Source organism: Amaranthus tricolor, chromosome 15, assembly GCF_026212465.1.
Source record: "Amaranthus tricolor cultivar Red isolate AtriRed21 chromosome 15, ASM2621246v1, whole genome shotgun sequence".
NCBI lineage: Eukaryota > Viridiplantae > Streptophyta > Magnoliopsida > Caryophyllales > Amaranthaceae > Amaranthus > Amaranthus tricolor.
In genome coordinates this window covers 441,469-465,358 of record NC_080061.1, presented here as the reverse complement: position 1 = coordinate 465,358, position 23,890 = coordinate 441,469, and the positions used below count along the sequence as shown (strand labels likewise).

The 23,890-nt window shown below is 31.4% G+C and overlaps 2 protein-coding genes across 2 annotated transcripts; one reads left to right on the top strand and one right to left on the bottom strand.

The window, feature by feature from the left end:
- The first annotated feature begins 320 nt into the window (after positions 1-320).
- On the top strand, positions 321-1,426 carry LOC130801720 (L-type lectin-domain containing receptor kinase IX.1-like). The gene is made up of 3 exons (XM_057665606.1): positions 321-427; positions 952-1,015; positions 1,064-1,426. The coding sequence occupies exons 1-3, from the start codon at positions 321-323 to the stop codon at positions 1,424-1,426; spliced, it is 534 nt and encodes a 177-aa protein (XP_057521589.1).
- Positions 1,427-1,593: 167 nt separating this feature from the next.
- On the bottom strand, positions 1,594-4,935 carry LOC130801623 (OVARIAN TUMOR DOMAIN-containing deubiquitinating enzyme 5). The gene is made up of 3 exons (XM_057665499.1): positions 4,796-4,935; positions 3,471-3,582; positions 1,594-2,687 (listed from the first exon to the last, which is right to left on the bottom strand). The coding sequence occupies exons 2-3, from the start codon at positions 3,572-3,574 to the stop codon at positions 1,817-1,819; spliced, it is 975 nt and encodes a 324-aa protein (XP_057521482.1). The 5' UTR covers positions 3,575-3,582; positions 4,796-4,935; the 3' UTR covers positions 1,594-1,816.
- Between the last annotated feature and the right edge of the window lie 18,955 nt (positions 4,936-23,890).

Here is a 23,890-nt window from a genome sequence, read left to right as displayed (position 1 = left end):
TTATACAAAATGAGTTGGTTATCAATGATTAAAAGGAAAGAGGATAAAAAGCACTTGCATAAAATGGGGAAAATGAAATATGAAGGTGATATAGTTGGTTTAGTTAGTAGACAAATGGCGTCAGATAAGGCTTATAAATCACCATGGCAGACAATGCTATGTTTATTAGGCCACACGGCCGTAAGAACTGCACCGCTCCACCTTTTTTATACTTGATCAGTGTGAAATGGAATGGAAGCAACCACGATAATATTGGAGTCTTAATCTCATTTTTAATTAATGAGTTTGTACAGACTAATGCAGAGTAGCAATCAATAACAATGGGTTGGGTTCAAGACTTACATGGATCTAAGAGATTATCAATTTATCACTTAGTTCTATTGTTGATCTCTGGTGGTAGAAGGGGCGACAATGATATAATTGAGCCGTCCCCGATCATTAATTTTAGTTTGAATTTTTTTACACCACTTGGATTTTTGAAATTTAATTTTTCAGAAATTTCTGACTAAATATGAATTTTTTTGTTGTATTTTTGGATAAGTTGGAACAAATGTTGTTCCATTTGAGCCGTATAAATCATAATTTTGATTTTGGTTTTGTTTTTGATTTGGTTTGATTGGTTTTGTTTTGATTTGGTATTTTTTTTGGATCGATTTTGGTTGATTATGAATTATGATCAATGACAAAATAGCGAGAGTTTTTCCGTCCAGGAACATCTTACAGCGTTGATACCATGTAAAAAATCATAATGCGGAAATAAAGATTGATTTTGATTTTGAATACTTGGTTTGTATTGATTTATCAATGAGAAAAACACCTCTATTATACAAGAGATTAGGACTAAAAATAAAAAAACAAAATAACCTTAATATTCTAAATATTAGAAAAAATATTCTAACATATTTTATTTTCCTATAAGATATTCTAGTATTATTTTTATTTTCCCCGCAGATTAAGGCATAAAAATTTGGTTCAATTTCTGGGATGGTGCCGTGAACGGGAAGAGTTGCTTCTCGTATGTGAATTTATGCCATGAGGAAGTCTATCTTTACTGGGAAAAAAGAAAGATAGTTTTACCAAGGAACGAAGCCTACAAAATATCACAGGCTTAGCGTCTGCACTTTTATACCTCCATGAAGAATGGGAACAATGTGTGCTGCACAGAGATATTAAATCCAGCAATGTCATGCTCGATGCCAATTTCAAAGCTCATCTTGTAGATTTTGGACTCGCGAGATTAATGGATCACAATCTAAGCACACAGACAACTATATTAGACAAAACTTTAGGATACTTCACTCCTGAGTGTGTTATGACAGGAAACGCAAATGAAGGGTCCGGTGTGTATAGTTTTGGTGTAGTCGCCTTAGAAATTTCATGTGGAAGACGTTCGATTGAGTCTATGGAACTTGGAAGAGCTTATTAAGGTGAAATTAGTAGAGTCCGATGAGGAGAGGATTAAATTCGAACCCGTGACCCATATATCACGTTGGATCATATACAATGTAAAGTAATCAACTCAACCACAAAAACTATCCTACCTGAAAAATGTCAGTATCGCTTCACTTCTCATCACTAGGTATACTCCAGAGATTGAGGTCTTCTTTTTCTTATTATGAAGGATATCAAATGCAAAATGCTCAATGCAATTTGTGAAGGATTACAAGTCCGGTCAAAGAAATTTAAAATTCTATCAGTATTAGTACAATTGAATTAAATTGAAAATAACTTGTAAAAATCTTGCACACTCTAAAAACAAAAGGAAGTTGGTAATATGGTATAAAAGCTCAACATGTTTAAAACCTAAACTATTTTATTAAATAGGAACCACAGAATTATAGTGCTCACCAAGTCCGAAGGCGTGCTTGTGGTACGATAGCAAGATACTAGAATTCAACGAAGCATCATCATTGATCTTGTATTCTTTACCCATTTCAACATCGGGGAAGGACCCTGAAAATATCATTATATGTTTCTTCAAACAATGTGTTAAAGCACCAAGCTCCAATTGTCCACCCCAAGCCGCTGTTGATTCTATTTCTCTGCAATAGTTTTTAAATCGATCCACTAAAGAATCGTTAGACTCTCCTTCAACTTCATTCTCTGATGAGAAAAATGGGAGAAAATCAGATGCATTATCGCGCATATAAGAAGCCACCATCTCTCGAAGTTGTTGGAAATCGTAAGGCGAAGACCCTCCTGATAAGTGAGCTAGTTGATCTTCAACAGCTCGATAAAGGCAATGGCCATCTGGTTTTACCTCACTAATGGTTAGTCTGAGTGGATCCAATTTCTTCTCTAGTAACTCGTTCTCCACTGTTCTATCACTAATGATGTTGCTTTGTTCCTCTTGTATTCGTTGCTCCCTTTCGGCTTCTTGTTGAGCCCTTTTCTCACGTCTCTTAACGCTTTTACTTGGCTTGCGAATATCAGCATTATTTGTAACAGATACACCAGCAATGGCTTTAACAAGTGTGTCGAGGTCACCCTTGTTGTTTCCATTGTCACTAGTTGTGCTATATCCAAGTGAAGAAAGTTCCTCTGCATGTTTTTCTCTTAGCTTTGTGGAAAGTTTGGCTATTTCCTCCTCTACTTGTTTCTTCTTTGCTTTTTGTTCATTTTTGCTACCTTTAGCTGCAGCCTTTTTCATCTCAATTTCTTTGTTCTGTAGCTTGGCAATTTCTTTCCTGTGTAATTCAATAGTATCGAGGGAAACAAATCAATATATATACGACATGTAACTTAAAACATATCTTAAAACATTAAAGAGAACATCCTCAATCCACTCAAAAAAATTAATAATGACAATATTATTTCACCCAATGTACCAATCTAAGCAAAAATCACCAAAAAGCAAGATAAGGATCTTATCAAAAATGGCATACATCAAATAATCCTCCAAAGTTACAAGGAATTTATCTTCCGACACTTCAAAAACAAGAGTATTACAAAGGAATGATCAATATGAATATTACCCGAAATTTGGAGTTTGGAGTTTGGACAAGTTTAACTCCTTCAATAAGACCTAAATAGTACATCTTACCCAATTCCACAAATCAACCCCTCTCAAATGATAATCTCATTGTGCAAATAAGTATGCAGCAATTTAAGTTTTTCTAGCATATAAGCCAAGACATAACTTTTACAACTCATGGAACTTTATCACTTTCCAGATCAAGAGGAAGCAACTAAATGTCATGGCTTGATATACTTCATAGCCATAGCAATACATACAATAAGATTTTCGCTTCTATCATTAAAAAATATGCATTGCACCCCAGAAAATAATACCATTTACAAGTCATGAGCACCAATTCACAAAACAAATGCAATCCTAGTGATGATTAAACACTGCCTTATAATGGTTTGTTGATACAAAAGGGCCTCTTACACCAAGTATCAACTATTTAAACATATGCATAACAAACCAACCCTTTTTGAAAGGAAAATGGAGCAAAGACCAATATTACCTATGCCTTGCAAGCATTTCATCTCGTGTTTCTTGATTTGCTGCAGACGCATTCTCAACATTTTCTTGAGTGGAAACAACCTTTATTTCAGTGCTATCCTCCATTATTTTACCTGTTCAACAAAGTTAATAAGAAACACAAGATATGAGATCATGAATGAAACTAAAAAAAGAATATGATTGAAATTTGAAACTATGATAGGTGACGAGAATAAGGTCACTTAATACAAAACCATTGCCAACAGTATATAGTGATCTCACAAAAGTATCATAAAAAATGTGAGCAAGAAATGTCAGCTAGCTCGCGGAACCATTTTGGGCTAAATACTGCCAAAAAGGCAAAAAGGATGGCAGTTGGCACAAGGACCCCTTTTAATATAGTAGAAAAACTACATTACTATAATTATCTTCCATGAAAATTGCAACCTCTAACTTTTCACATACTAACAGCCCCAATTTGACAAATTCATTAAATGTCACTACCTCATAAGAAAGATTATTTGAGAAACATCAGAAGTATTCAATTGGCACGTATACAATGTACAGCTTGTTCTCTTCTCAATGTTAGGTGGAGAACAGTGACAAGCATACTAAACCTGAATTTCATTAAAATAGTGCGGCAGAAACAATGTAACAGTACTTGAAGTTCTGTGAAACTGATAATGAATCACTCAAGCACATGTATTCCAAGGGTACTCTTGCTGCACAGATCTGGAGCAATTTTTCAGAACTGCTAAACTTTACTAGAATTATTGGAAGGTTCTAACTACTAATCCTAACAGAAGTAAAGAGGCAGAATCTAGTAGAAAAGCAACTAACATGTGGAGGCTTACAAAAAATTTCCAATTCCTAATTTTCAAGCAAGAAGTAGCCAAGGATTTTTGAGTGTTGTAGTCTCCATAAGACGCTATTTAGGTTTCATGTAAATAATTCACACACAGAGAAATGTGGTGCTTCCCATTTTTCTGGGATAGTGGTATCCTCTTGGTGAGCAATTCACTCTGGATAAGTAGTATCAACATTCTTTCATCATATTAAGTAATTAAGCCTAATTTTAAACGCATTAGGTTCAAAAATTCAAACTTCACAGATTTGATGCATAAAACCTATTCTTTCTCTGCCTCATAGTTATCCGAAATGCCAAACGTTACATCGAACGGGGTTTCGGAATCAGATCGCCGGCGGCAACGCTCAGATTGCTAACATCAGAACCTTTTAAGCCCTCCAAAATTGGTGTGGAGAAGAAGAAAAGATACATTCTATGGAACTAAAACCCTAACAAATTAACACAAGAAAAAACAAGAGAGAAGGATGAAGAAAACTTACCGTCGTCAATGGTAGTTGTGGACTTAGACGCTCCCTTGATGATTTTACAAATGCGCCGCTCTTTTATTCTATTCTTATACCTATTGTTAATTGCGAATTGCAATTATTCGAACCCTCTCCATAAAAAAACACAAATTTTTATACACAAAAATGCAACAGTTACATGGGTGCAACCATTTATAAATGGACTGAATAGTCCACGATCTAGTTTTTTTCAAATTTTTTTAAATACTTTCATCAGCTAATCTTTTGAGAGATCATCTTTTTAAGAGACGTATCTCAAATTCAACCCATTAAAGATTAATGCCTACTTATCGTATTCTTAATGCCAACTTATATTATACTTAATGCTTACTTTCACTATCTTAAATTGACAAAGTCGAACTAAAGAAAGATAAAGAAGAATCCAGATACATGCAAGAAGAAAAACAATCAAGACATCAATGGTAATGAAACATTAAGCAAGGTAATGATACCAGTTTATTATCATTCATCAGAAGAGAAATTCGAGAAGATTCAAGGAAGACAATAGCAATTGAGTGGCGTCTGATACCACGACAAAGTCGAACTATTTGATTTTACATTGAATTGATACATTGGCTTCAATGGAAGTCATTACAGATTTTACAGAGAGGGAGAGGAGTGAAGAAGAGCTACGCATACATAGAAAATGAATGAAAAAGAATGAATATAAAGAGGAGATTTACAAGGGGTATTTATGTAACATTAATTTTTACTTACATCATTCTTAATGCCTACTTATAATATTTTAAAAAATATATAATGAGCTGGCCAAATTAGAGATGGTCTCTCAACAAGATCGTCTCTCATAAGAATGTGTACTTTTATAGAAGTACCATATTTAAGACTTAAAATATCAAATTTAATACCTAAATGCTAAATCTAAGACTTAAAAGATCAATTCCAAGACGTAAGTCGATTTGGTATTATAATTTTTTAAAAAATTACAAGACTTAAAAACCAAATCCAAGGCTTAGAAGACCAATTCAAACTTATGTTATATTTGTATTAGAAAAAGTTTTTATATTAAAAAAAATTATTGGTTGAACCTTTGTTAATTAACGCTTGAAATTGGCATTTTACGTCTTGGAATGGACATTTTAAGGTTTGAAAAACTTATTACGCTGGGTTGGTCCGTTGCACAAAAGATTTCCTGATTTTTTTATCAGACGGTCTAATCATAAGACGCACTTTATACATGAGCTGAATAGCCCAACTAATATAATTATTAAGATATGAGGTCTTTATGTTGAAGTGCTCTAACCGAGAAACGATCTCTCGTAGCTCAGAATAATATTGAAATTTCCAAAGCCCAAGCTAAAAAACAAGACTCCATGCCACCTCCAAAGGCTACTCGGTGCCAATATAAAGTTCAGCCCATACTACTGAACATCCTAAACACTACTTACTATAGATACACGAAAATTTAAAACAAATAAGCAAAATTAACAAATAAATAAATAAATAAATAAATAAATAAGTTTTGGGTAAATTTGATACCAAAAGTAAACGTATCAATGTCCGAGCTTAAGGTTAGTTTTGTTCGCAGTTAGTAACAGCGAGTAAAAAATTGGTCAAAAAAATCAAAATTGTTTTAACTACGAACAAAAGAAAGACAACGACATAACGATAGAAGGGACAAAAAAAATTAAAAACATTTTTTGTCTCTTCTAACGGTATAATATTGTCTCTCTTTTGCTGCGAACAAACAATTGTGACTTTTTTTGACTTATTGTTTTTGTTCGTTGTTAATAATTGCGAACTAACGTAACTTTAGGCTCGTACATAGAAACGCTTATTTTTTAAATTAAGTTTACCCGAAGCTTATTTTTTATTTTTTTTTTTGAATTTTACTTATTTGTTTCACATTTTCTTATAGATATTCCATTAGTTCCAACTCTCAAGCTGTCAACCGATTATTAACATAAAACCTATAAAAATTGCTCACTTAATTTCATCACAAATCCTCCAATGAGACCGCCACCACCGCTGCTCTAAGCCTTAAACTTTTTTCTTCAAGGCTTAAGTTTTCTATTAACTACTGCTCCAGCAGTAAATGTCTATTTCAATGCTTATCCCTTTTTCAAGGCTCTCCAAGGTTCAAATTCCCTTTTCCTGACTAAAAGTCACTACTCCAAGCTTTTAACTTTCCTTTTTTTAGGATTAAAACCCCTACTCTTTAAGTATTAATCTTTCTTAATCCCTAATTGCTTTCTATATAGAGCAACGGAACAGCTTAAACATGTTTAACAATTGCCAATTAATTGTTAGTTGGTTTAGTTGGCTTATTTTATGAGTTGATAACATAAAGTCTTTTGGTAACTATTAAACTAATTGTACAAGACAACTATTAAGAAGCAGCCGCTCTTGTATAAGATCGTCTAACCGTGAGACAAATTTATATAAAAGGCCCACTATAGTAAAAAGTTTCTATTATTGGGTTATTTAACTCAAGTTTGGGACATGTCTCACGGTAAAACCGTCTCATACAAAAATTTGTGATTAAGAAGAGGTTTGAGAAAAATTAGTTATTGATTATATATTATTTATTAGAGGGATATTAATTAAAGATAAAAAGCTAACCTAAAACAACTTTTTGACTACCTAAAATAAAAAATTAGAATGGCCAAAAAAATGCCAAACACGCTCAAAATAAAATTACCACAAATAAAAATAAAACACTCAATGCAATATTCTCATAATAAAAGTAAGAAAGATAAATTTGAAGTGAATACTCCATTGTTTGTATTTCTACACAATGTATCACCAATTTATTGCTATATGAAAGAATGATTTGGTTTGAATGGTTTTCTTTCTTGTTAGGAGTAATGATCATATATATAATATTAATAATACAATTTATATTTTAAGAAATTAAATATTTATCTAATATTCTACACAATCATATTGATTATACAAAATATTCTAATAATCAAAAGATATTATTCTAACACTATAAATAGTTCCACATTCTGTAATGCAACATATAAAGGACATTTTGAAACTACATATATAATAAAAGGTCAATGTGAAACAAATGGAATAACAAAGTTTGGTAGGCTTGAATTGACAAATGAAGGAAATGCATTGGTGAGCTTTACATAATGTTTCTGATTCTTTTTATTTTGAATATTTTTTTATTGAATTTCTCTCCTATATATGGTATATAATTAACATATTTAACTCTTACATTTGATATTATTTTCAGAGAAATATATTATAAAAAGGAGTTTTTAAATGTTCTTTCAGCAAATATTTCTTTTTATATGCTTTATGTATCGCCCTTATTTTGGTGACGAAACATATAGGAATATGTGAAACATATTGAAATATAATTAATTTAAAGAGAAAAAAAGTTAAATATTATTTTTAGTATTATACACAAGGTAAAACATATTAACAAAAATTGTCTTACAATCGTTTTTACATGTATATAAAATTTTAATATATATTTTTTATAACTTTTATAAAACCTTTTTAATGAAATCAAAGCTTAAAATACAATATGACAAACGGAATATAAAAAGTCAATGGTACACTATGTAATGGAATATTTAAAGAACATTAGTCTGAACTCTAATTGTTAACCAACATATTCATACGTGTTTTTTAGCCAAAAGTGGGGAATGATTGTTTCAAAAGATTTTGCTTCTCATCCCCAATTTAATAACTGGTCTCTATACCACGGAATTTATGCATAATTTAACCATTTGATATGAGAGCTTTTACAATTAAATGTATAAATGTATATAAGATAGAGCTAGCAGGTGGCAGCTAAAATTTTAAATAAAAAAGGTTAAATAGTTGTTATTCTAGACCGATGCGTAGAAAATTAATTACAAAAATAAATTAAAAAATGCTTTTAGATGAAAAAACTCTATAATTTAAGACAATAAGTCTAATTAGATGTAATTAAATATTAATTTATCAGTATGAATAAAAATTCGAACCACACTAAATTTATGTCGATATTGTTATGTTTAGTCAGCTTTTATGTCATTTATTTTAAGTTGGTAAAGAGTATTATTGGGTCTTTAAAGTTACAATAAGTCGCGAGTTGGGAAACTAAAGTATGTTTTGTATATAAGTGTAGGATGTGTACTATACTTTTCTTTGTTTTTTGGTTAAATTGATATAATTGTTTTTTATAAATTCTCATATATAAGGGATGATAATATAGCAATTTATCAACTAGAAAAAGTATACTTCGTATGTTTCTGAAAGTTTTTGCATGTTTTTTAGACAACTAATTTCAAGCTCCTAAATCTAGAAAAATATCAAGAATTTATCTTATATGAATATATTTAAACTCATGTATAATAATTAATCACCAAAAATAATATTTTAATTTTTTTCCTTTTTAAATAAAATATTTCAATATAAACAAACTTTTAAAGTTGAAAAAAGTAGTTAATCTGGTGAATAAATAAGATGCTCTAAAAACAAAAGCAAGGCTTGGTTCCATGCTAGCTTGCACATTTTTATTCATTAAGTTTTCTAATTGTAGGCTTGCTGCCAATTGTACGTATGATGGTATGTTGGGCTTCAATGGCATAATTTTTTAGTGTTTGCTTCGTGAACGTGTTGTTGACAATTGACATGTGCATGCAACCTTGATACTTCTCATATTCAATCACTAAAAAAGAATTATCTTTGCCTTTCCATAAAAATAAATTGTGCCAAAATATTAATTTAAGGTCAATTATATGAATTAAATAAATTAATGCGATTGATTATTAGCCCTATTTTTATACTTACTCACAAATGATATACCCCAGTATATATATTGCATGTGATGGACAATATCTTCAGTCCCAAGACCCTAAAAGAGCATAAACCCCAATCACCACCATAAACAAAGGACAGGACAAAATAACCAGGACCCCTTCAGAGGTCCAGGCTCCCTGGGAAAGACGAGTTAGCTTCCTTGAGGACTAAACTTACTTCTCAGCTAAGATTCAGGATTACATGACTCACAGAAGCAGCAAGGTCATATCAAAATGACCCTAACAGAGAATAAAGAACATAAATACCTGCAGGATGATGGATTCTGCAGAATGATGACAACGAAAACGATGACGTGGCAGAAAGCAATTGCAGTTATGCTTAGAAAAGCTGTCTATACGTATATAAGGCAAAGCACCACACCAACCTCGTACCATACCCATGTAGGGGTACTAAAAAACAGAGAATGGGGACCATGGTGTAAGGATCAGCAAATCACCAAACGCCACGTAGGCTTACAAAATATTCTATTTCTCTCTCCACTGATCCCGAGAAAAATTTTAATTAATTTAAAAGCCTAAACTGCCATTAGGGTTTTGGGAACCTCTCATAGAGCCCACCACTATAAATATATAGTGCCATGCATCACCAAGAGTAACGTAACTTTTACACTGAAAACCAAACATTATTCTCTCGTACAAAAATAGCTCTAATTCCTTATAAACTTTATCAGTAATCATCTCAAAATCCTTACTGACTTAATCATCGAAGGAGAACCCCTCTCCAGCCCTCGTTTGCTACCTTGTGCAGGAAAACACAGTAAAACAATCGGAAAAACAACTCAGATCTCCCCAGTAGTTCATATACACTGTAAACCTTGAAAGGCATTTTCTTCATCTTTGTTGAGAGTGTTGATCGTTCTCTCCACAGTCGGAACATGCATTCTCATCTACAATAGTAAACTATACACCTATAAATTTCAAATTTTCATGTTATTTCTTAATTACTTTATTTTTCTAAACATTTCAAAAAATCATATTTCAAATATTTTTTTTTAATATAGAGCATCGTTTCGATTATTGCATATCAATTAAACCAATGTTAATAATAATAGCACATTTTGTCTTCAATATCTTCGACGTAATAATGACACATTCATCTTCTATGAATTGCTTTTTGTTGCATAATTTCTTTTAGAAAATCCTTGTTGGGGATAAGAAATCTCACATACTCGAAATATCTAAAATATTCTTGGTTAATGGGTCAAGATCAAAAGTACGAGTTAATATTGGCCCTTAAAGTCAATAATGGTCAAAATCACATGCTCATCCTAATCAGACACCACAAAGCAGTTTTCCACTTTCACTTCAACTGAAGACACTTCAACGAGTAACCGCCATCATCTCGAGATAACCGCCATCACTATGTCACTTTCATGGTCATACTTTCCATGAGGCAGCAATACACAGATAACCAACCAGCACTTATCATTTTTACATTGAAACTCTTATAAACAGATCATCCTTTTACAGAAATTGGGTTACGCAATTCTACTCTCATACTCATACTTACACTTATTACTTACCTTTCCCGGTCTGACTTAAGCATTGGAGGGCTTTCCGGGACATCAGTCCCCGGTTTAGTCTTTCTTTGTGGTTGCAGCCTTGCAGGTACACCACTCGCGGCAGTCAGATCATCTCACTTTCCTTAATTTAAAAGTACTTCTCTCTGAAAGTCTTCTTTACAAATTCGACAGTTTATTAGCAGAAACAGTTTCCAAAAAAAATTTAGAGAAACAGTGCAATTAATAAACATGAAGAAAATAATTGTTCTATTTTAGTCATTTTATCAATATACTCATCGTCAAGGATGATAAGATAATCATCAGTAGTTATAAACGGAATTAAACTCATTAGTGTTAGTTTCACAAGATCGAGTTAAATTAAGTTGAGTCGAGATAATTTATATTTATCTTGGTAACCTTTGAGCCTAAGTTTAACCAAGCTTGAACATTCTTTGGTAAAATACAATAATTGTACTAAATAAAAGGTAAACCTACACATGTTCCATCTCATATGGACTCGTTAGCATACGTAGTTTTTTTTTTTTTTTTTTTTTTTTTTTTTTTTTTTTTTTTTAATCTTTTATACATATTTGCTTTTATTTTAACAAACTAACATAACATAGTTTATATATCTATCCCACAATCAATTAGTTTATTTATGTTATTAACAAAAAAAAAATTTTATAGAAATTTTAGGTTCATGATCAATTTCCAGAAAGAGAAAGTTTAGAAAAACCAATAATGGTTAATTACGGTTTTCATTTTGGTTCTGGCAAATTTTCAAATATAATATTGGTCGTATTTGAAGAAATGTTACAAAGACTATTTGAAGAAATACTATTAAAAAGACTATTTAATGTCTAAAAATCAACGTATAGTTATGGTACTCCGTCTTATTTCAAGTGGCCGTGGGAAAATTCCAACCTGTCGAAATTTGTCTCGAGAATTCTACATATTTATATATTATCTTTTCAACTTTGGATCCCTACCAAGTATTGATTGGAGAACAAAATTTTTAATATACGAATATAGTTTTAATTGGAGAGTAAATATTATTTTTTGAATAAAGTAATTTATTAGATTATCACCTAATAATTATTATCTTAGTGTAGTAAAAAAAATAAACTATGTACATAAATATATATTTTCCGTTTTTCTATATTTATATACAATTAATATCAGCGTATAATTTTGTTGGTTTTAGAAAACTTTTTTTAGATATTACATAATAGACTAAAAAAATGAGAAAACTAAATGAGAATTGTAATATTACCAAATTTCATCGATGAAGCTTGGTGTGTGCTTTTTTGAGCTTACACTTAACTATCTCAGGTATTCCTCTATGTCATCGAGTTTGTCGATATTATGTTACAAGCTAACACATTATAATATTACAAGTTTATTATAGATTTGTATAAATCAATTAATCCTAAACTAAATATTACTTAAAATATAGTGGTTCTATCTAGTATCATTATATATGTATATATTCAATTAAGTTGTGAGGTTTTTGAGTCTTTTGAGTATCCTAAGAATATGTAGTAATCTAACAAAGTTCTTCACGGAAGTGATGAGGTTGAAACTTTAAATAAAATAATTATAGGACATTTAATTATTAGTATTAACGGCCTATTTGGTAGGTAGTAATAAATGGTTGTAATGAGAATGAAAAACTAGTGTAGTTTTAGTTGAAAAATCTTTTGGCTACCTTTATGGCTATACTTGTCCAACTTCAATCATCTCATTTTCTTCATAAAATTCATTCCAATGCATTACTATCGGGAGAGGTGGTATTAGGTGGTAATGAAAATTTATAAACAAAAAAACTTTTTTTGTGATCAAAGTTTCATTACTATGGGAATGATATAGAACTTTTGATGAAATTTTACACTATAAACCATTCCCATTACCACCATTTAATACCACTAACCAAACGGGCCGTAAATGATTATAATGGAAATGATTTTTTGGTGATTTTATCAAGTAGCTTTTTGAGTTAAGTTATACTAAATTTTTATCAGCTATTTTTTGTGATTGATAATCTTTCAATGAAACGACTCCAAAATAAATAGACTTATATTCTCATAATTTTTAGTAGTTGAGCTATATATGATTTATATATAAGATGTTTTGCAAAGTAAAATCGTCTCCTACAACAATTTATAATTTATAGATTTTGTCGATTGTCATTTTAATCATTTAATATTGATATTAGTACGGGCTATTAAAGTTGCATTAGGCTTTGTGTATAACAGTACCTACACTTGTTACGAAATTTCAAAACTAATACATATTATCATTTTTCTTATAAATTAATGGGTGTATATTAAAAAAATCTACAAAGAAAAGTAATACTATTAATTTTACGTAATGTTCTTGTTCTCCAATAGTATGATTAAGGTCGCATTGCATCCAACGATTCTAGATATTTATATTTACAACTAGTATCTTTAGAAACCGTCTCTTAAAGAGACATATCTCAAGCTCAGTCCATTTGAAATTAGTGTCTGCTGATAAAAGATAAAAAAATAATATGATTTGATTAAGATATAATTTAGTGATAGATTTAAAATTTTATACTATATTAAATATAGTTATCAACAACCGCCCCTTAAATATTTGATAGCAACATTCTTAATCTATTTAGAGGAATAAATATCTTTTAGGGAGCGTTTGGTATTAAGAGAGGAAAGGAAATGAAAAGGTACCGGATAAAATAGGGTAAAGGTAACAATAAGTGTTATTGTTAAATTTTATTTGGTATAAAAAATTAAAAAGTATGGGTAACAAATAATTGAACTAACAAGGGCGCCATTAATGGTGAATCTAGTTGTATATAGATTTGTGAGAATGTGGAGAGAAAAAATAATTAGTTCCACAACTTTTTAAGAGGTAACAAAATAATGGTAACCATTACTCTCAAATAATAATAATGGTTATCCAATTTTTATAACAAACAACAAGAATAGATTTTATTAATAAAATCCATTATTTGTAGCAAAAAAATACTAAACCAAACAATCCCTTAGTTTACTTCTTAATTTTTTTTTCTTGAAGTATAGTCTACCTCTTGATTAATTGTACATCAAAAGGCAAGAATGAGTATGAGTTGTACATTTCGTAATCTTTGTATCAAATTTCTATTTTTGTGAAACAAGTGAACCGTCCAATACATCACACTCCCAATAAGTCGGTGTGAAACGAATATAAAGAAATATTGGTATCGACAACCAAAATAAGTTGCAACCAATAATTTAGTCAATAATTTAGGTTTTAATTTGATGGCACATCATTTGTTCATAATCTTGCATGAATTAAGTCTTGTTGTCACAAGTAAACGACTCTAATCTGTTGCACCTAATTTGAACAATTCTAAATCATATGATTGTATTATAGAACATTTATTTGGAACTCTTCGTCATCATCAACATATTCAGTAACTCCATAAGAATTTAAAGAGTGTTAGATGATAACATACAATACTCTATATCAAATATGCTAAGGAGGTTGCGATCAACGAGACTATCAACTCGATAATAGCCTACAAATGAAAATAATTCAACAAACTCAAAGAATATCCGATCAAATAATAAATAAATTTGATTAAATTCTACATAAAATTCTTTTGAAAATAAAATTAATTTATCAAATAATTATTAAATTAGAAATAAGTCTCACATATTTAGTGCACACTGAATTTATTATACATCACTCTTTTATTAACCCCTTACTCTATTAATTTATACTTTTTTCTCTATACTCCAATAATCTTATATTTATTCTTACTCTCCACTTCATTACAACTAATATTTTAAAGTTGGTATATATTACTTTAATATGCAATAAATCTATGTAACAAACTAAGAGGTTCTCATAAATTAGTCATATACTTCTGCATAATAAAATTCAATGTAATTCGTTGCCCCTAAATTGTAGTCATTAATTAATATACAAAATTATTTGAACATTGTATATTTTAATTATTTTAATCAAAATATCTTCTTGCCTACGTGTGGACCTAGGGAGATCTAAAATTATAACTTATGAGCCCTTCCTTATACATTAATTTAAATTAAATATTCTTTTTGAGGTAAAGTATATATCTTTTATTACAGGTAAGCTAAATAAAAGAGAGATTTATATGAAAATCATTTTTAAGATTTTGTCTAAAAAAGATGATGCTTGTTACAAATATAACATATATTTGTATACATGTAATTATAATATATAATCACAAAAATATTCGATAGTAGAAAATCTTCTCATAATTTTTTTTTTCAATCATGAACAAGAACACGATCCATCACGAAACATAAAATCTAACAAATGACAAACACAACAAAACATATAGAAAGATGCTATGAGAATTTGGTAGGGATCTTTGTCCAAAATATTTTAAATACCGATCAAACGTTCCTTAATTATTAATTTTCTTGTACAATGTTTTTAAAATTTTAATGAATTACTCTTAGAGATACAATAAACCACAAGAAAAATACACACAACTGTATATTTTCAAAGATGAACATGAACTTAGAAAATTATATGGACATTCGTAAATTTCTTGACCGAGCAACTTGTGTTTATAGATAAAAAAATAATTGGATTTAATGATTTAATCCCTTTCCATCAAATATATATATATATATATAGAGAGAGAGTTTCATTGTCCATGATGTTGTTCCACCCAATTTCATATTAAATTTTAGAGACACATTCATTGGTGAGACACAAGTTTACATAACAAACAAGTATATTCACTAGTTTTTCACTTCACGTTAATTCAAATGGTTTAGCTCTGCTTGGATATAATCTTAAATATTTTTAAATAACCAATAATAATTACTCTAATTAAAATAAAATTCGATCTTTAACTAATAATTTTTGTCCCATTGACACCATCATTCTCGATCAATAGATATGTTTTATGCACCTAACTATCCTTTTTCTTATTGATTTTCTGGTCCAATTGTAAAAAAAAGTTGCAATAAACCTAAATGATACACATGAGGTGCATAATCAATTTACTATCCCTACATTGATCCTAACTAAAATATATACAAAGATACTTATTTTGACCAAGTATAGTATTTGACCTAATAAAAATCAAAATTAATAATTAATTAATATTTTTGTCTCTTTGAAATTATTACCCATATTGACATATGAGAGGAAAAATATCGCTTTGTGAATTATAGTCTAAAATAGAGGTGTTCATTCAGGTAATCGGTTTGATTTCGAGTCAGTTCAAAATCAAGTCTTGTGTTTTACATTAATTTTTACATGATTTTAAATTCATTTTGTAGTCGTATCAAATTAAATTTGATTATAAAATCGAATAAATATTAGTTATCGAATGTATTTTGAACCCTCTAATCTAAAATATGTTAAACATCCTATCAACAATTTAATATGAGGAGAATACAAATGAGGAAGTGTTATGTCATCACCAAAAATAGCACGTGTATTCACAATGATACAAAATTAAAAAGAAAGGATAAGAAAAAGATAACGACCACATAAGATCTAATCTAGATGGACTTGTCCCTTATGCAAAATCCAATTAATTTAATTCAATTAATTTAATCGTGAGATCTTAAATAGCACACGTGTCCATGCAACAATTATTGACAAATCTCAAATCATGCAATACAAATTTGGCACTCCTGTTTAAGGAAAGATTTTTGTGATCTTGACAAGTAAATAAACAATTCAGTAATAAATATGTGTTGATTAAGTGTAACAAAACAAGTTGTTGACTAGTGAAAAAGGCAATTATTTATTACTACTAATAACATTCAACATAGTTTAGATTGATAAAGAAATTATTTATTTCAATAAAAAATTTAAATTTATTATTAAAGTTTTTATATTAATGGATTTTATTGTTACGTATACTTTTTTGCATGGAAATTCTCTAAGTTAGAGAACTGTAAATTAGTAGATATAATACATATCATCCTTACTTGGAGCTCGGTATTTCATTCAAAAGAATGATGTTAATATGATTATTAGAAACCTTTTATTAAGAATAATACTGGTTTACCGCTCTAAGATATATCATATATATTTGCAAAAACTCCACTCGTCTATAAATCATTCATAGGAATCTTATGAATTCATCTAGAAAAACATTTTACTATTTCTAACTTATAGACCATTGTAAAATACTTCAAATGAAGTTTAATTCGAAACTTGCAAGTAAGTTTTGCTATGCTCTAATACTACTTTCTATTTAACTTATTAGTCTTATTTTTTCATATTTGTTGAGATAATATTTTAATCATTATTATCTCTAATTATGCTTGATTAAAAATTATAAAAAGTTGATGTTATTAATAATCTTTCCATTAAAATGAATCAAATAAAATCTAACTTGATTAAATTTTTAACTTATAAATAGATTTATTAAGAATAAAATGTAAATTAAAAATAATAAATAAATATTAATGAAAAATAAAGGAGACAAGTAGGTTAAGTAGGTTGAATAGAAGGAATTATTTAAGGTTAGACATAATTAAGTTTTCTTCTATAGCTAGCCTAAGTTAGCTTACTTTTATCAATGGGTTACATGTTCATGTCATGGATGACGTTTAACTGATTAGTCTTATTAAGTTCGTACTATAAAAACATCCTACACTCCATATAGATTTTGTAAATCCAATTGTAGACTATTTTCGACCTATAGATTTTTTTTTAAATGTTGCTTTCTTTTACCATTTTTCACATAAATAAATGCACATAAAAATTTTAACATATTTGAGTTATATGACATTTTTTAATAAGAATTAAGGGGGTACGACTATACGACTATCCTTTTCAATTATTCACTTAGAGATTCGTTGGAAATTAATTTTAGTATAAAATGTATATTATAGTTTTATAATATCTTGTTGATTTTTTGTCTAATAGCATATTTCATAATATATTTATAAATTTTAGTCATGAATAGCTCAAAATTTTAAGGATCAAATTTGTATAATAAATAAAATATGTACGTGTAAATATAAAATAATACTGAATATTAATATAGTTAGTATATTTACAAATACTCCAAACTCCAAAGACTTAAAAAATAATTAGAGAATTTTATTTGTTGCATTTCTAACTATTGGAAAGCAATAAGCATCTCCGAAAATCCAGTCCAACATGATCGAACGAAACATGTAGAGATCGATCGACACTTTATCAAGGAGAAACTAGAAAGCAAGGTCATCCGTCTTCCCTTCATCAGATCTAAAGACCAACTAGCCGACATTCTCACAAAAGCAGTTTCATCACAGGTCTTCAACAGCACTCTATGCAAGTTAGGCATCGGTGACCCCACGACCTAACTTGAGGGGGAGTATTGAAAAGCAGCAGTTTATACATTTTACAGTTACATTAGGCAGTTTATGCAATAGGCAGTTATCCTTAGTCAGTTATTAGGCAGTTATCTTGAGTCAGTTACATTATACATGTATATATTGAATATGCCCCTATGTAATGAGAGTAAGAGAGAAAAACAGTATCTTTTCAAAAACAAAACTCCAGAAATCATCAAATCTTCACTAACCACATTTAAAAATAATTAAAGAATTTTTATTTCTAACCACATTTTAGAATCGAATATGTATGTAATTTACACGTACCTTTTATGATCTCTCGTATTGGATTTACTAACATTGAACCTAAAAAGCTTTCATTGCAATCTTGGTAGCCTATTAGCCTAAGAAAGGTGTTTGAATGTGATTGTATCGATCATTGATTAGTACATCCGCCAAATGAACAGTACTATATTGTAACAGTACCCCCATTAAACCTACCATGATCCTGAAGGATTTAATGTCCTAAAAGATATAAGACGTGGATGGTTGTAAAAGAGTTTCCAAAAGAATGCTTAAACTTTTTTTATTTGTAGGATAACTGTGGAGTGTGGAACAAACATCAAACATAGCAGCATTTTGTAGACCAGACCCAACACCCAAGTCATGCAGGGCCAATTCAATGTAAAACCAGTTATCTTAGAGGCATATGATATCGACTTATCGTTGTATTCGTTTAATTTTATTTCAACCACAAAATCAATTGTATTGAGAAAATAATTATGTGCTAATGTTGCTCAAAATGGTTCTTACAACTTTATTTAACAAGTTTGTGAGACTATGAAATAGAGAACACGACCATGTGATGAAACAACAATGGGAGAATATAATTAAGCAGTAATATGCACCATTTTGTTGGCGAAATGCTCTGCTTATCATGCTATATGTGTTAACCGTTAAGAGGAGAAAAAATAATTCATTTACAAATTTAAAGGAGGTTTACTATTAAAACTAATTAGTAGTGTTAAGAGTTATTCCTTAAATATATTAAGTGATATATATTTTTTCTTTTATTTCTTCATTCTAGGGCAACTTACACGTAAACTGAAAACGATCGCCAAATACTTACGATGTTAAGAACAAACAACAATGAGCAAAATTAAGTTTGACAAAGTAACAAACAAGGACACAAAGATTTAAGGAGGTTCACCCAATGATGGCTACGTCCTCCGTGGTGTGTAGTTTATGTTTATATTATATCAAATGAATACAAACAACACTTTAATATGAAGAATTACAATTGAGATAGAGATAACAACAATAGGCTATGTGTTTGGTTTAAGGGTTGTGTTTGATGTGTTTTGCATACTTGAAGTGTGGGTATGAGAGCCCTATTTATAGTGCTAGGTACTTGAAGATGAATGGCTCACATAAATACATAGTTAATTTAGGGTAATGAATACTATGAAATAACTCTAAGAACTTGAAAAAGCATTATCTCAAGAGTCACACACATGAGACTCTTCACCTTAATCTTCATTAACACCAATAATTCCCATGAATACTCTTCACCTTATTACACCCTTTTGGATTCCACAACTCAAGAGTCACACACATGAATTCAATCCTTTAATGTGCACTCAAGTCACACATTAGTATAGTATCATTTATAATCACATTAGTATACTACCATTCATAACAATCTCCACCTTGACTTGAGTTCACCCAAGTCACAACATTCATCAATCCACTTCATATTCAAAAAACATACACACCTCAAAATGCCCAAGAGGGCATTATCTCAAGCAAGGAGCTAAACCTACCAAGTCAACACATAACTCAAACTTGGTAGTAGGTAATGACTTTGTCATCATGTCGGCCGGATTTTCCGTAGTGTCAATTTTCTTCAATAACACCCTTTTGTGCTCAACTTCATCCCGGATAAAGTTATACTTAATGTCAATGTGCTTGGACCTTCTATGAAATGTATTTTGATTTCTAGCCAAATGTATTGCACTTTGACTATCACAATGCACACTTACCTCACACACCTTATTGCACATTTCACCAACAAGACCTTTAAGCCATTTTGCTTCCTTGAATGACTCGGCCACGGCTATGTACTCCGCTTCGGTTGTAGAAAGAGCAACCACATCTTGCAAAGATGATTGCCAATTAATCGCCGAACCACCCAAAGTAAACACGAACCCACTTGTGGACTTTCTATTATCTAGATCACCACCATAATCCGAGTCACAAAACCCGGTTAGCTCACTTGAATTTTTCCCATACATGAGACAAACATTTGAAGTATCTTTCAAATACCTCAATAGCCATTTTAGTGCCTCCCAATGTCCCTTACCCGGATTAGACATATATCTACTCACCAAACTCACCGCATGAGCAATGTCGGGCCTAGAGCATACCATAGCATACATAACGCTACCAACGGCACTAGTGTATGGAATTCTTACCATTTGCTCTTCTTCCTCCTTTGTTTGTGGACACAAATTCTTGGACAATTTGAAATGAGAAGCAAGAGGAGTAGACACACCTTTAGCATCATCCATGGAGAAACGTTGAACAACTTTCTCAATGTACTTCCTTTGACTAAGGTATAAGACACCCTTAGCCCGATCTCTCAAAATCTCCATCCCAAGAATCTTCTTGGCTTCACCAAGATCTTTCATATCAAATTCACTTGAAAGCAACTCTTTCAAGTCCTCCATCTTAAGCAAAGAGCTACATGCTACTAGCATATCATCAACATATAAGAGCAAATATAGTAAAGAACCATCTTCAAATTTCTTAAGATAAACACAGCTATCATAAGAACTTCTAACAAAATCATGTGAAATCATAAAAGAATCAAACCTTTTGTACCATTGCCTTGGAGATTGCTTCAACCCATACAACGACCTCTTCAATCTACACACATGATTCTCCTTACCGGCTACCTCAAAACCTTCCGGTTGCTTCATAAAGATTTCTTCTTCAAGCTCACCGTGAAGAAAAGCCATCTTTACATCCAATTGATGTAACTCCAAATCCTCCATCGCCACCAAAGCAAGCAATGCCCTAATAGAAGAGTGTTTCACGACCGGAGAGAAAACTTCGTGAAAATCAATACCCTCAATTTGAGAGTATCCCTTTGCAACAACCCTTGCTTTGTAGATGGGAGGAATATCACTAGAAGGACCCTCCTTCCTCTTGAATATCCACTTGCACCCCACAATCTTCTTTTTCTTTGGTGCAACAACGATATCCCAAGTTCCATTCTTCGCAAGAGATTCCATCTCTTGTTTCATAGCAATCAACCACTTGCTTGAGTCATTTGAGGCCATAGCCTCCTTGTACGTACTTGGTTCATTTAACCCTTCAACTTCGCTAGCAATGTTGAGAGCATAAACAACATAATCACACTCTTCAATGTACCTCCTTGGAGCCACGATCTTCCTTCTTTGCCTAGTTGTGGACAAAGGAGGAGACCTTTGTTGAACATCATCATTTTTCTCATTATCAATATTGGAGGATTCAACCTCTACTTGTGCTTCATTATCATCATTATTAAAAGGTTTTTCAACATTAGATATAAGCATGCTATCTTCATCAAAAACAACATCTCTAGAAACAATAATTTTCTTTGAATCATTACACCATACCCTATACCCCTTTACACCCACTCCATACCCCACAAAGATACCTTTTCTAGCCCTAGGTTCTAACTTACCATCATTTACATGAATATAAGCTGGACAACCAAAGATTCTAAGACTAGAATAGTTTACCGGAGTGTTGTACCATACCTCTTGTGGCGACTTGAACTTCAAGGCGGTATGAGGTGAACGGTTGATCAAATAACATGCCGTAGCCACCGCTTCGGCCCAAAATTGTTTCCCCAAATTTGCTTGATTTAGCATGCATCTTGCCCTTTCCAATAAAGTTTTATTCATCCTCTCCGCAACACCATTTTGTTGAGGACGACCTGCACAAGTTCTATGTCTAACAATACCTTCATTAGAACAATAATTGAGAAACTTGCTATCAACAAATTCAAGACCATTGTCGGTTCTCAAGGTCTTGATGCTCCTACCGGCTTTCTTTTCAATCATCTTCTTCCATTCCAAGAAGACATCAAAAACTTCATATTTATGTTTTATAAAGTAACACCAAACTTTTCTAGAGTAATCATCAATAAAGGTCAACATGTAGCTACAACCACTAAGGGAGGGCGTTCGTGAAGGCCCCCACAAGTCGGAATGGACATAATCTAATATCCCCTTAGTGTTGTGGATGGCGGGTTTAAAACTAACTCTCTTGTGTTTCCCATAAACACAATGTTCACAAAAACCAAGGTTCCCAAAATTTTTTCCATCAAATAAACCTTGTTTAGAGAGTTCAAACATACCTCTTTCGCTCATGTGACCAAGCCTCAAGTGCCAAAGTTTGGTGTCACGATCGGACATTGTGCTTGTGGATACATTCGCCGAGCCAAGAATGGTTGAACCTTGAAGAGCATACAAACTCCCATTCAACCTCCCCTTCATCACCACTAGTGAACCCTTGGCTACCTTCATAACTCCACCTTCACAAGTGATTCTACACCCGATCTTATCAAGAGTACCCAAAGATAAAAGATTCTTTTTCAAGCCCGTGACATACCTTACATCGGTTAAGGTCCTCACAATCCCATCAAACATTTTAATTTTAATGCTCCCAATCCCAACAACCTTACATGTGGTGTTGTTTCCCATGGTAACATTTCCCCCATCAACACTTTCAAATGTATGGAAGAAAGTTTTGTTGGGAGTCATGTGGAATGTGCACCCCGAATCAAGAATCCATTCATTATTACCTTTGTACTCATGAGTGGCAACAAGAACATCGCCATCATCACTATCATTCACATAACTAGCATTGGCATTGCTAGTTCCTTCCCTTGCCTCTTCTTCTAGCTTTCTCTTAAGCTTCCAACAATCCTTCTTGATGTGGCCCTTAAGCTTGCAATAGTTACAAGTCTTATTTTTGTTTGGCCTTACGGACTTGGACCTTCCTTTACCCTTGTTTCCACTCCCACTAGTGGAACCTTTCTCTTGTGACCTCCCTCTTACAAACAAACCGTCACTAGCATTGCTTGGTGACTTTTGTGACAATTGTGTATCAATGAGATCCCTTTGAGTCAAGGCATTCTTCACATCATCACTACTCAAATTATCTCTACCATAAAGTAGAGTTTCTCTAAAATTTTTATAAGAAGGGGGTAAAGAACATAAAAGATAAATTGCCAAGTCTTCATCATCAAGCTTAACATCAATGTTTTGTAAATCCATAACAATGGAACAAAACTCATCCAAGTGAGGTTTTAAAGGTTTACCTTCCTCCAAGCGTAAGTCGTAGAGTCTACTCTTCAAAAGTAGCCTATTGGTAACACTCTTGGCCATGTAGAGTGATTCCAATTTCTCCCATATACTCTTGGTTGTT